This window comes from Corvus brachyrhynchos, unplaced genomic scaffold (assembly GCF_000691975.1).
Source record: "Corvus brachyrhynchos isolate BGI_N302 unplaced genomic scaffold, ASM69197v1 scaffold191, whole genome shotgun sequence".
Taxonomy (NCBI): domain Eukaryota; kingdom Metazoa; phylum Chordata; class Aves; order Passeriformes; family Corvidae; genus Corvus; species Corvus brachyrhynchos.
This window is the reverse complement of record NW_008236487.1, coordinates 2555083-2568977: the sequence shown is the minus strand read 5'-3', so window position 1 is coordinate 2568977 and position 13895 is coordinate 2555083. Positions and strand designations below refer to the sequence as shown.

Genomic DNA, 13895 nt, shown 5'->3' with positions numbered 1-13895 from the left:
TAGGGAAAGCACAGAGGCAGATGGGAGATAAGCACAGAGGCAGATGGGAGAGCAGCAGAAGTTGTTCCAGGCTTTGTCCTTATTTAAAGAAAATAACAAGACACAGGACAGAGGTTGAACAGAAGTTTGGTATTGCTGCAGCCCACGGGGTGTCCACCCAGCCCTGAGAAATCCAAGATGCTTCTGTCCCTGAGCTAGTGATGAACTTGGCCTGTATTTACCTGGCCTGTTTTCTCTTCACTGTCCCCTCAGAAAGAACCAGCCCTCGTGCTGTCACTGCGAGGACCCCACACTGCAGTAGTTCTGCTGAAGTAGTGCCTCAGGTTTGAGGGAAGCACTGTCTTTAGCAGTTAAAACAACAGGAGTTGTCAACACTGCGTAGGCTGTGGTTTTTTCGAGGCCAGAGCAGACAATCACAGCAGGTCTTTGCAAATATAATCATGTATGTACATTTTGTCCATGTTCGTATGCATACATTTACATGTGGGCATCCATGAGCTGGGTCATACATGGAGAGAAGCTGCACATCTTTGTGTCCCAGTTCTGAGTCTGCATGTCACGACAGTCCATGGCCTCCTGATGGATAGACGCTCATCCATAGGATGGCAATACACCACACTGCTGCTCAGCTAATCTCCCTTCTTTCCTTTGTTCTTGTAGTTCACTTGGCAACCAGCACGCCCCACTTTCCTCAGTTAGCCACTCCTATGAACTTCTTTCTATTCCCAAAAGCTTATCACATCAGGAAGGACAGGGAAGGAGAAATAAGGTGCTTTGCCAAACTGTGACCCAGGAGAAGACAGAATGTGCACATGCATCATACATTATTTTTATACTGAGGCTCCCTTTCTTCGGCATTAATTCCAACCACCCACCCACAACTGTGCATTTGGGATTCTCACATGACTCATGGCAGATCTAACGAGATGATACATTCATTAAGGGGGAAAACCTGTGCCAGATGCTTTACAAATCAAAAGATAACTTGGGCAGTGCATAGCAGACAGCGAGAAAGCTGTGTACCAGCGAGGTGAGACCAGCCTGAGAAGTCTGTCCAAATAAGAGGTAGCAAAATAGACTGTTTTCTAATAACTGGATTTTGACATCAAGTTTCACATCAGGTTAATAAACTGAGATTATTCTTCCCTCAGCTCTTGACCACAGAAGGCCAAGAAACAGTTTAGGGTGTGAACTTCTACAGCATTACACACCTACACTGGCCACCCACAGATGCTGGACTGGAATATGTAGAGTATCACCGACTTCCCAGCGAGAGAAACAAGGAGGAAAAAATGTGTAGAGTTGCATGTATCAAGCTTTGTAGCAAACAACTTCAACCTAACAAGACACAAACCCCAGCAGCCACTGTCATCATCAAAAAAAAAAAAACCTGTACCTTGGATGCTTAACAACATTTGAAAAATTTCAGCTTTCCTCTGAAAATACACTTAGAATAGTGAAGCAATTTGTACTGACAAAAGGTATCTGAAAGCTTTTAGCCTCCTGCCAAGTCCAGTGTTTTTTCACACTTTCCCCAAAATTAGGATCTATCCTTTTTACTTTGTGTTTTCAAGGATAATTTCCTCCATTCTGAGCTTTCTGTGAATTAAAGCTCCGAATGTATGTCATGAAAGGCATCTCAATAGACAGAAGAAAAGGAAGCCATCCCAGGAGGGCTGGGAAGAAGCTGTATATTTACAGTGTCTGTTATTGACATCATCTTTAGCAACCAAAATGGCAAGACCAGGTTTAACTAACCCAAGCAAGTCGAGAAGCTTGGCAATTTTTGTTTACAACTGTGTGCATTCTGTCCTAATATTTCAGGTCCAAATGTATCTTAGAAGCAAAGGGCAAGACCATTCAAAAACATTTGGATTCTGTATTTGCTAGGACTGGACCCAAAACAGACCTGAATCCCCAGATTGGAACAAAGTGTAGCTCTCTGTGAGTGGAAAAGTAATTTTGTTCAAATGCAGTTTTTCACTCAACGGTTACATTTTTAATCTCATGGAGATCCACTTCATGGTTCAATGGGCTCCTTCCTGGTTCTTTTCTCTCCTAGCTCCCACTAAGTGGCCTTTTGGACAAACATTTTGGATTCTTAAATGACTAATAGCATGAAATGGAAAAAGCAAAAGATATTTGAAAACATTAATAGATCTGCAGTTTGAGCTTGATCTGAGAAAGCAACTGGACTGAATTCCAAAACAATATTCCCAATAATTTCAGTGGGGCCAGGATTCCTCTTCCACGCTGAAAGACCATTTAATTGATTTATCACACTTCTAATATAATATAGGCCACAAAAGACCATTTAGAAATCCTGCAGCAACAGAAGGGTGAGGTTTTATTTCTCGTTATGTAAGAAAATGAAATCCAGACCAGTACTTCTAGATGTTATTTTTAGGGGGATTAGACATAAACTAGAACTCCCATACAAGTCAGTTACAATTAATGATGATTAGGCTGAATATGCTTAAAGACAAATTAGTCTGGCAAGGAAGAAAATAATTGCGGATGTGGAAGGAGTGAGAGAACATTTGTGACTCAATGATCTTAAGAGATCTTTTCCAACCTAAATGATTCTATGACTCTACTCCAGTTCACAAAGCAGTCCTATAATAAATTAAAAACAACACAGTAATACAGCTCTAAGATCCAAAAATAATTTGCCCTTGAAGGTGAAGATCCTTTTCGGAGATTGTTCATCAGCAAGAAGAGACAGCTGCCAGTCTAGCCTCCATTTTTAGGAAGGAACTCTAATTTTCAGTCATTCCAATGAATGACGTCCTTCAGCTAGAGGGTTCAGGCTAAGTCTGTCGAAGCAGTTTCCTAGGTCTGATTACAAGTATTTCAGCATTGCTTTTGATGCCTGGCTGTTGGTTTGGACTACAAACCCCATTACTTTTAATGTGCTATGTAGGTGTTAGTGGGGAGGTTACCTTGAGAGATGAACCTTTAGGACTGAAACATTTAAACGGCTTCTTGTCTTCAGATACACCATCTTCAGGCATCTTTTGGCGTTTCTCAGCAGCTTCAGCCCTTCTTCTTTCGATTTCTTCCTTCATCCTCCTCTTTTCCTCCTTAAAAAACATGAATGTTTACTTGTTCTTTCAGAAACCACATCACTGTTACAGGGCTGTGCAGCCCTGCAAACATTTACCAGATTTTCTAAGAACAGATTTTTATGCCAGTCAAAAAAGTTCAGTGATCTGTGTGAAACTTATAAAGTTATTAATGCCAATCCATCACAGTGTTAAGGATGCCAGGAAGACAATTAAGTCTGTGCTGCTCTAGTGTCTCCTCGCAGTGAAGTCACCAAATTTATTGTTATATAGTGCCACCTAAACAGAGGAAAAGACTCAAACTCTGTTTCTCTGTATTCTCATGTATCACATTGGTATTGTTCTTCTGTCCCTCTACTCTGACACTTATTGTGCCAAAGTTAATATTTAACATGGAAAAATCAAGAGGTGGCCAAGAAACCCAAGATTAAACGCTTGCAGATCTCCCTCCAGAGATGAGTTTTGCTTCATGAGCTATGGTCAAACCAGAAGCCCTCAAAGCAACACCATTGTGAGCACTTGTCAGTGGGGTCTGACCAGCAAGGTATTGGGTAATCTTGGCATCTACTGAGTTCTGTTGTAAAGAGCTTAGTACATTAAAGGAATTGGCATTCAGCTGCCAGATACTATCAGTATTATTCATTTACCATTTGTTTCCCAAACAACTAGGATTCCTAAATGATGCACCAGAGACTTGGAAATCCTATTTGTAGAGTCCCTTGGCAGAGGAAGTACAAGAAAACAGATGTGTTGGATATTCAATATTTAAATAGACAAGAATATCTCCCTAATGAGATCTAGCCCATTGTAACTATATATAACATTAGCATTCCAGCCCATCTGCAGCAGATAAATTTTGACATGCACTTTGTAATTCAATCCGTGTAATGTCAAAAAAATTCTGTGGCTACAGCACTGCCCCAAGATTCTGAATCCCCAAGAAGATAAGAAATTTTCAGCTATCACAGATGAAATCCTGACTAGTGAAAACAGATATTAGAGCCCTGTCTATCCTAAGGCTAGAATTAGAACATTTTTCCTACGCTGAATGCTGCATGTTTTACCTCAAGTCTTCACTAGACAATGCTGGAAAGAGTTATCAACTAATGCAAGAATAGTGGAAGTAAAGTAGTAATAAAGGAATAAACCCAAGTTCAACACTCCCTACTTTACACTTACCTCCTCTCTGATTTTCCTCTCAGCCTCCTCCTGCTTCTTCTTCTGCTCCTCTTCCTCCAGGATTTTCCGGCGCTCCTCCCGCCTTTTCTTCAGTTCATCCAGCTCTGCTGCTGCCTCCTGCTGCTTCTCCTTCAGCTTCTCCAGCTCCTCGCTCTCGTTCTCGCCCCGCCGGCGGCGCTGATCTTCCAACCTCTTCAGAGCCTCGACCCCCGGCTTTGCCTCCTCTGCATTTGCAGTCCCTTTCAAACTGGAGCGGCTGGGAAGGAAATCAAAGGAAAAACGATGCCATGGGGTTTTCCCTTCCCGGCCAGAGCCACCTGCTGCCACGTGCTCAGCAGCAGCATGAGAGCCTGGCACTCCAAGGTGCTGCCTTCTAAGACCATTTGCTCCTTGCAAGTAATGGCTGACCCAAAACATTTCCCTCAGGAGTTGTTAGGCTGGGATATTACAAGGAGCACCTCTCCCATCACTGCCAGGGAGGAAGGAGTCTCTCCCACACGCCTGTGTGCACATGATCTGCACCACCGTGCCTGAGAACTTGTGCCACCCCTATTTTGTGTTTTGTGTCATAAAGGATGCACTAATCCTTTGCCTTCAAAGGCAAAACTTTTTTATAAATCTTCTAGAAAAAGATAAGCATCTTTGGGGACAGAACAAATTATATTACAGGAAAACAGGAGGAAATAAGAGAGGGGAGGGAGTCTTCCAGTTAAAACAGCATTTAAAAAAAAAAAACCCTAAAAGGATTCCTATCCCATCTATAACACCCATCACTCTAACTCCACCAGAATGTATGAACAGAAAGGTTCATCAGGTCTTTTGCTTACATTTTCTAGGGAAAAGATGAGTTTTTAGTAAGGACCTGGAAATTAGTAATGGAAACTTTCCAGAGGAGAAAAACAGGAGGAAGGGAAGGGAAGGGAAGGGAAGGGGAGGGAAGGGAAGGGAAGGGGAGGGAAGGGAAGGGAAGGGGAGGGAAGGGAAGGGAAGGGGAGGGAAGGGAAGGGAAGGGGAGGGAAGGGAAGGGAAGGGGAGGGAAGGGAAGGGAAGGGGAGGGAAGGGAAGGGAAGGGGAGGGAAGGGAAGGGAAGGGGAGGGAAGGGAAGGGAAGGGGAGGGAAGGGAAGGGAAGGGGAGGGAAGGGAAGGGAAGGGAAGGGAAGGGAAGGACCCCAAACCTAAAGAATTTGCACAGGTGAAGTGCATGCTTCCAACAGAGTCAGACAGCATCACCTTGTAAAATAATTACCACATCACCTTGTAAAATAATTACCACATCAGTGTTTAGACAAATATCTGCTCCCTAAGTGTATTTAATGTTACTGCTGACAAGTACAAGTGATTTCTAAGTGTGCTATTGACAAAAAGACAGAAGATGGATGTATTTATGGAATTTTCTAAAAAAACTTTCGGTATTGTTGGCATCGAAAGAAGCTGGATAAAAATGACCACAAGAGAGTATAAATCAAAGATACCAACAGTAACTGTTAGAGACAGCAATATAAAAAACTAATACTATATAAATTTGCAATCCAGCCAATCACACCCAAACCTGCAAAGATGCTCTTCATTCAGACACCTCATGCAGATGGAGTCAGCCATATAAAACAGGACCAGAGTTAAATTATCTGTGGTTTCAATATCATAATAGAAGCTACTAACGCAGAGTTCTCCACCCCCACATGAGCTTACCAAATCAAATAAAATTCGGTTCTAGCATTGTATCACTTAAAAAACGCATGACAAATTAATTGAAGTGGCCATGAATGAGGGCTTGCATCAGGTAGTTATGCCAAATTACAGAAAGGAACCTCTGCTTTTGTAAACGAAAAATACATACACAACTGAGCAAGCATTGTGAGAATACATTGGAAACTTTATCCAAAATGTCGTTTAGCCCATTCAGAAACAAAGTGAAGGGCAATACGTGAGGTGTGATTTTGAGCAGGTGTCTAGCCTGGAATACCTCTGAGTCAGTTTGCAGAAGTACTGAGAACCCAAAATGTTCCACAAGCCTCTACAAGGCACTGTGTGATTTCTGAAGATCCAGTGCACCTAATGCAGCACAGGACATACGAAATCCCTGGCTGTCTTAAGGCTTTCCTGCTTCATTGAAAGGTTGTAGCCCCAACAGCAAACAAGCCCGGGAACCTCACTTTTTTTTTCCTTTGCCTTTTGGTCTCTGTGTTGCCAACTCACCAAGACCTGCAAGCTTTGGGCCCAAAGAAGATGGAAGAGGTCACTTCGGATAGACAAAATGATCCCCTGGGAAGGGCAAACATTTGGCCTTCAGAATTAAGAGAATGAAGAACATTTGCCAAGATTCTCCTAAGAAAGAGCCACTCTGTTCTCTGTCAGCACAGAAGAAAGGTTAGCTCTCAGTGCCTTCCGTGCAGTCAGCCCCAGTGAAATTAACAGGTACTCAGCTGATAAAGCCAATGGCAGAATCTAGTCTGAACATTCTTGTTTGCAGACCTCAGGTGATTATTTTGGCCTCCTCACAAAGAAGGATATTTAAAGTTTTGAACTTTATCCTCATGCTGCTCACAGGTCTTCCCTGACCGGTTCTGCATTATCCAAAATAGCAAACAATACACTGGCACTAATTATCCTTATTTTCCTCCACCTCCAACTCCTCTGTTTTCAACAGATTCTGGGAAATCTCTGTTCTCTGCTCTCAACATTGGGAAATTAGTATTGAGATGCTGGGTGGAGGAAGAGTGTTGTAAGCACCTCTTTGGTATTAAGAAATGAAGCTGGTTGCCAGCTTTCAGACAAGGAGGAAAAGGAAAGAAGTGGCTTGTGGGAGCCAAAAATGTCAGAACAATGTGAAAAAACATCTTACATCATATTTAGGACTTTTGCAGTCCTCTATGAGAATAGGGAGGAAGGCAGGTGGGAGGGGAGATGGGAAGGGGAAGCCATAAAATGGGATTTATTCTGTATTTCTCTTACTGACTGACGTAGACAAAAAGATAACATTTTTCTTCAGCCTCCACTACCCTGCTTTGTTCTGAATTCTCACCACTGAAAGTTAGCCAAGTTATATTCTTTCTAAATAGTGTCTGATATGTTCATTAAAAAAAAAAAAAAAAGGAACAAAGGACAGTTGCAGACAGAGCTCAACTCTGTGGGGGCAGTCCATTAGAAAATAGGCCAAGAGCCCTAATTCATACCTAACAACCCAACAAACACTGGCGCCTCTGCTGATGTTGCCAACCCAAGTCTTCTACTCAGCTGATAAAAGGTTGTTGAACAGGCTTCTTCACACTTCCATGAAACAGTAGAAGAAAAACAGAAATGGAAAAAAAAAGGAGTGGAAACTCAAAGCTATGTTTTGTCACTAATGCCTGTCTCCCACAGGAAGTAAAGCAAATGAAAACACAACAAAAATACTTTCAGAGAATCATTCTCATGTTATCGATGATGTGACCCAAGCCATGAAGGACAGTTTTGAGCAGGGCCAATTTCCTGCTATTCCATCTCCATCGCTGCCTGTCTTTTGGCCTTAGGTCAGGGTGTCTCCAGGGTCTTTTGAGCTGCATTTTATTTTGAGAAAGTTTGTTTTTCCCGGAAGAATCACAAGGGGAATGCTGAGATACAATAGCAAATCCCATCTGCCATGCTCAGATTTCTCAAACTGCCTGGAGAGCTTAACCTTTCCTTTGCCTGTGTCAATGTAAAAGAGGAAGAGAGATGCAGAAGGAGAAAAATTTAGATTTCTAACCTACTCATTCCTAGTTTCCTGCTAAAAAGAACTTAATTTCTATTTCATGTATCCCATGCTTTTAGCAGGCAGGATCCTTTTAAATAAGATTTGCACTAGAAAATTGTTACCTTCTTTGCATTTCCCAATACAACCACAAGCCAAATATTTCCTTAAAAAGAAAAATAAAAATTAAACTCTGACACAGCTTATAAAAAGGAAGGCAAAAAAAGAAAAAAGAAGATGATTTTGTCTAGGAAAGGTTTTTTACCTAATTGAAAAAACACTTTTCTACAGAAGCCATTAATTTCAGTGTTTGCCCTGAAATCAAGAGAGAAGCTCTTTCTAGAGTTACCAGCTGGATTGCGCTTCATTCTGCTATGCAGAGTCTAATTAAAAATAGGTGGGTAATTGGAAATAGGTTACTACAACAAAAGTTGAGATCTGACTTAAAAAATTAGAGAACACAAAATCCAGGGTTTTGTCATTATTGGCCTCTGTGTAGATATTAGAAACAAATGAGGAAGGAAAGCCCCAGCAAAGCAAAACCAAGCCTCTTGTCTCTACTGAGGAAGCAAGGCCATTTCCATCTGCTTTCTGAACTTCATGTTGTTACTGCAACAGCGTGGGGACAGCTTAGAACCTACAGAACTACAACCCAGTGGACACCTGAGCCATTGCTGAGGTTGCCAGCCCAGTTCCTCCACTCAGCTGCCACAAGGCTGTGAAGCAGAGACCCAGAGATGGCCCCTGATCTGCTGAAACCCAAGCAAGCCCAGTTCTTACTTGAACTTACCCAAAAGCATTCTCAGTAGGTTTAAGTTTGGAGGCGGTGAGCTCACGTTCTCCGTTCTGTGCCTTTTGTTCAGGAACGCCCTTCTTACGATCCCAGACGCTTTTCATTTCCTCTTTGGGTGCTTTACCTTTGTCATCTTTTACCTGTTCAGAAGATAGCATAAATCACAGAACAAAACACAAGACACACAAAAAAAGTCAGAATGAGGCATTCTAAGTAACAGCTGAGAAACACGGATTTCTTGGCAAGATTGGTAACTGTCTTCCTACTGTTTATGTGCTATATGGCAGAAGTGGTCTGCAAAGCTCTAAACTGTGATCAACCATCACTTTGCTCTCCTGACCTGAATTCAAGACCAAAGCATCTTGAAAATAATATTATGGGTCTTCTGTGAAAGTTTTCTGTGACCATGGGACTATGCCACCACACTGCTTCACTCTGCAACTGCACCCCCACTCTTCCCTCCCACAGCCACATCATTCACCTGCTGCTTCTTAAGGTTGTGGGTTGCCAACTCTCTGGGACTTGTCAATACATTCTTGGTACCAGGTTTAGGGCATTGGTGCAATAAAAATAACACAGAGCCTCCACCCAACGTCAAGCTTGTTTGACAAAGTTCATGCTATTTTCAGTGTCATAGCAGAGGGATACTTCGTTATTGCAAGAATAATGGCCAAAACACAAAATCATCCCTATATCAGAGCCAAACTTACTCTGGCAAAAAACACAGTCCTACCTGGGGCTGGGCATGGGTAGCATTATCAGACACGAATATTTAAACCTATGAAGAAGGAAATGCTCTGGAAGACACGAGTAAAAATTCTCTTTATCCTTACAAAGCTTTCTCTTATGATTCTTAATAGTAATCAAGAATATTTTGTGCATCAACTTCATTCTCCAGTATTCCTTCAGAGTTAAGAAGTATTTATCAATACCACAGATGGCCTGACCCCAGCATGCTGAGTCATGGCTAGATGCTGCTAAAAGGAGAAAGTGAAGTGATTTAAGTTATGTATCCTCAGGTAGAAATATTCCCAGTTAGTTAAGACTACCAGCCAAAACAAACTTCCAACAGCAGCAGATGAAACGTTTACCTCCAAAATATTTATTTGCTTTCCCCAGCCCTGTGTTGAAGGAAGCAAGCCAGAAATACCTTCTGTGTAGAAGTCAAATGGAGACCTTTAGAAATTAAATACTTTGGAAGGCTGTTGCAACCCCATTTGCTAACTAGAAAGATAAAGAACTTCTGTAACAACAGATAAAGAACTCCTGTCTGCAACACAACTGCTCTTCAGGTGTCCTGAGCTGCACCTTGAAATAAAAAAGTAGTACACAGCTTCACGTCCAAAATCAAAAGAAATTTCTTTTCTTCCTCGTCAAAGAGCAACTCCTGGAGAAGCAAAACCTTTACCTACAAAGGATGAGTTCAGAGTCTTCAAAGCCAAGATCCTCTTAAGGCATTGAATTAGGCTGGTGCTGAGTGAGTCCCAGAGTCACTTTACCTGAGGCCAGAGAAAACTGATCGGATGGACACCATCGTGGCAGCCCATGTTGTGAGTGAGTATAGGATGGTTAAACCATCTGAGCAAATTTGCTACTGGTGGGGGAGGTTAGACACAACCAACAGAGGCATTTGCTCTGCTCTGAGAGCAGGCAGCAGCGGTGCAGACTTTTCCCACCCTCTCCTGCCAGCAGGCTTTAGCCACGACCTGGCAGCAGCTCCCTGACAGACAAGAGGGGAGTTCAGCTTCCCTGGCTGTGCATTCTTTGGCCATGATGCTGCAGCTTCTACAAGCAAGGCCATTATTACCAGCAGCCTCAAGGAATGGTTTGCTGTTTTCTAGGAGCTGGGCTGAGACAAGCAGGGCTATTCATTTATCCTAATGAATGCCATCAGACAGTATCATCTTCTGGGTGTTCCCAAATCAGGGTGAGCTAGTGATCATGTTCACAGCAAGAATCTCTGCTGCCTGTTAGCAATCTCCTGACCCTCCACCCCAGTCAGGGTGATACTGAAACCGGCTGTGTTGATTGGTGCAAGATTTCTCATGCCAGGATGTCTGTCCTGGGATTTTGAGAGCATAAAATTTCCTTTGCTGAGATTTTCATCAAGACCTTCCTAAGTCTTACTAAAAAGCCAACACTTCCAGCTGCCTTATGTATTTAGGTCCACTGGGGAGGGCTGTATCTCTTACATCTTAATTGAAAGCACTGAGAAAACTAATATTAAAACAATATAGTTTAAAAATTAATAGGTTAGGAAATAGCATTTCAGAAGCCAGTAGGATTTATGACAGTGTGTCTGCATTTGAGAAAACCATTAACACAGCTTGGCCTCTTTATTCAAAAAGATGGTAAAACAAGATATTACAGAAACATTTCACATCTTTTGGGCCCAATCCTTCTCCTACTCATTTTAATACCAAAACAGAGATTGATTAGCACAGAAGCAAAAACCTTTGTATCTCATTCCAAAGGCAGGCAAGAGAGTAAGTTCTTTCCCTTGTCTCACTGCTTCCCTAAATTATAGACTAATTCAGCTTCTGCTGAATTAAAAAAGAATTCCACTTGGAGCAAATGGGTGATACTACCTGAACTGAAATAGTTCACATGTCCTCACAAATCTTGATATCAAGATAGAACATGATCAAAGGCATGGTTAGCAAATTTCCAACCTTATGTATTTACATTTTAATCTTTCTCTACACTGTTTCTTTACTGTTAGATTTTTATGCTGTTATTTGAGAGGTGAGATTTCTAAATCTTGAGTCTGAACACCTTCAGACTGAAGAAAATGCATTACTGCGGTTGGGGCCATCTGGCAGATTTGATTCCTTACTTGGGCTCAGTTACTTGGTGAGCTAAAAGCTGTGGGCATCTGGGTCGAGGGCTTCCCTGTAGAGTCAACTCTGGGTCCAAATACCATGAGAATAGCAACTGTTGCAGCACATCTAGCCAAACTGGAAGCAGGAAATACCAGGAGCCTCACATCATGAGAAAGCTTGCTCTTATGAACTTCTCGGGTCACTTTTAAGAACAAAAACTGTGCAGAAGTTCATAAAAAGAGACAAATTTTTCTTGCCAAATTAATCGAAACCTGAACTTTGAGGGCCAAAGCAGAAGCAAAACCTGATTATGTAGATACATTCTATTCCTTCAGGGTCTTGTTCATGAAACACTGGCATCCTCTTAGCTGCATGCACATTCAGAAAGAGACCTCATTGAATTTGTTTGTCCTGGAAAGGGGGGGAGAAGTGGAGATGGGAGCCTGATCATCAAATTTTCGTCACAAGTAAAGAAGCAACAATTGAGATTTTCAAGACATTTTGAATGCTCAGAATGGGTATTCAGCATTGCACTAGAAATGGGATTCTATTAAGTTGTCTCAGCTTGAGCATCTAAAGATGGAAACACTAAAATCACAAGTAACTCTTAAAAGTCTTGCCAATTTCCTGGAATAATCTAGCCCAGTGGGTAGGGTTTAAAAGCATGATGAGAGCTCCAGGGAGAGTTGGCCCAGCTCTCCATAAGAACAAGCACGACAACTGTGTCTCAAGTTCCCCACAAATCAAAGTTTGTGGTCAGTTACAGACTCCTCTTTACATTTACTTTTAATATGCAAAGATTGCATGCAAAAGTGAATAGTGGAAACTGGTTCTGTCCTCTTAATATAATCCATCCCTTATTTTGTGTGCAGCTATTTCCTCACCACTGTCTGAGGGTGAGCTAAGCATCTACAGCGTGTTCCAAACTCATCTGCTAACTGAGGACCCTGGAGTGGACCCTCTACAACCCTCAATGGTCCCAACCCACTGGACTGGCAGCAATCTGTGCTGTGGCTCCCTTTAAGTCCCACAGATCTGGCTGAACCCAAATGGGTCCAAATTTCCAAGGCTCTGACCAGTCTCTGAACCAGCCTCCCCTAATCAGAATCAGGGGCTGTTTTGAGACCTGGACCAAAACCACAGCTGCTGCACAGCACTGGATGTGGCTCCCTGTGTCCAGCTGTATCCTGAAGAGTAAATGGTCCCCAAATCTTATTTACTTACCATACAGTAAAACACCATGGCACCAGCTCCTGTGTTTACAGTGGAAATGCAATGCAGTAAATTTTGTAGATTTTCTCTTTAAAACAAAAGAAGAATCTTGGGTATGCACAGTTTATATCACGGGGTATTGCAGTTTGCAGGGGAATTATTAGTTGAGGCAGTCAGGTGGCCAAGGGGCCTAGATTGTTATTGGCATTATGATGATTATTATCACTATGATGATGATTATTAATTATCATTATGATGACAAATATTATTAGAGTAGGTTTCATTCATAGGGAAAAAGTTCACAGTAAAGTGAGAGGAAACCAGGGAAGGATGATTAGTTGATACTGTCCTGAAAAATTCATCCCTAGGGGGAAAACCGTATTTGTGCTATTGACTGAACTGAGTTTCCTGAAATATTTAAGACAAACAGGAATTGGCCCTAAAGCCCCAAAAGAACAAACCACTTAAGAATTTACTTAATTTTAAGCACTTAAGGAGCTTCATACCTATATATTTCAGCAGGATTACCCATGTTCTTGAACTGGAGCACAAGTTTAAGTACTTTGCTGAAGAAGCAACTTTCAGTTATAGGTGCCTTATTTATTTTCGTATCTCAAGTTTCCCTATCACACCTAAATCAGTGGTTTATGAGTTACCTGATCTTTTATGGAGGTAGCTTGGAGCTTCTCTTCTGGCAGCTTTTCCTTTTTAGCTTCCACTTTTTCTTCCTCCTTTGTTTTTGGGTTTTCAATAATTTATTTATTTTTTTAACACGAAAACACCGCACCTGTCTGCGCTTTTGTTTCGCCACACTGTGTTCACAATCCTGTGTGCAGCCACAATTCCATCATATGCTGCTGTGCCCACACCTCTGTGTGCAGCTGTGCCCCCTGCACCCTCTCCAAATGCTCCCAGTTCCCCCCACCTGGGCCTTTCTCCCTTGCACGGCATCATGCTCACACGTCCCAGTACAGAGCCCTTTCTTGTGATTGCATTCAGCACACAACATTCCTCACACAGTTTAAGAGGTGCACGTAACGTTCTGTGCCAAGATGTGTCTGCCTCCACCTCCTGTGTTACTGCATTAGGCCAGTTTGTAGCAGCTGAGGAAAGAA

General features: G+C 42.1%; 1 protein-coding gene across 1 annotated transcript in view; it reads right to left on the bottom strand.

Annotated features, from left to right (window-relative positions):
• Positions 1–13895, bottom strand: part of CALD1 (caldesmon 1) — a 178402-nt gene that overhangs the window by 11859 nt on the left and 152648 nt on the right. The window contains 4 exon segments of the mRNA XM_017726269.1: positions 2943–3083; positions 4245–4500; positions 8744–8886; positions 13437–13511. Coding sequence (XP_017581758.1) covers positions 2943–3083; positions 4245–4500; positions 8744–8886; positions 13437–13511 — 615 coding nt within the window.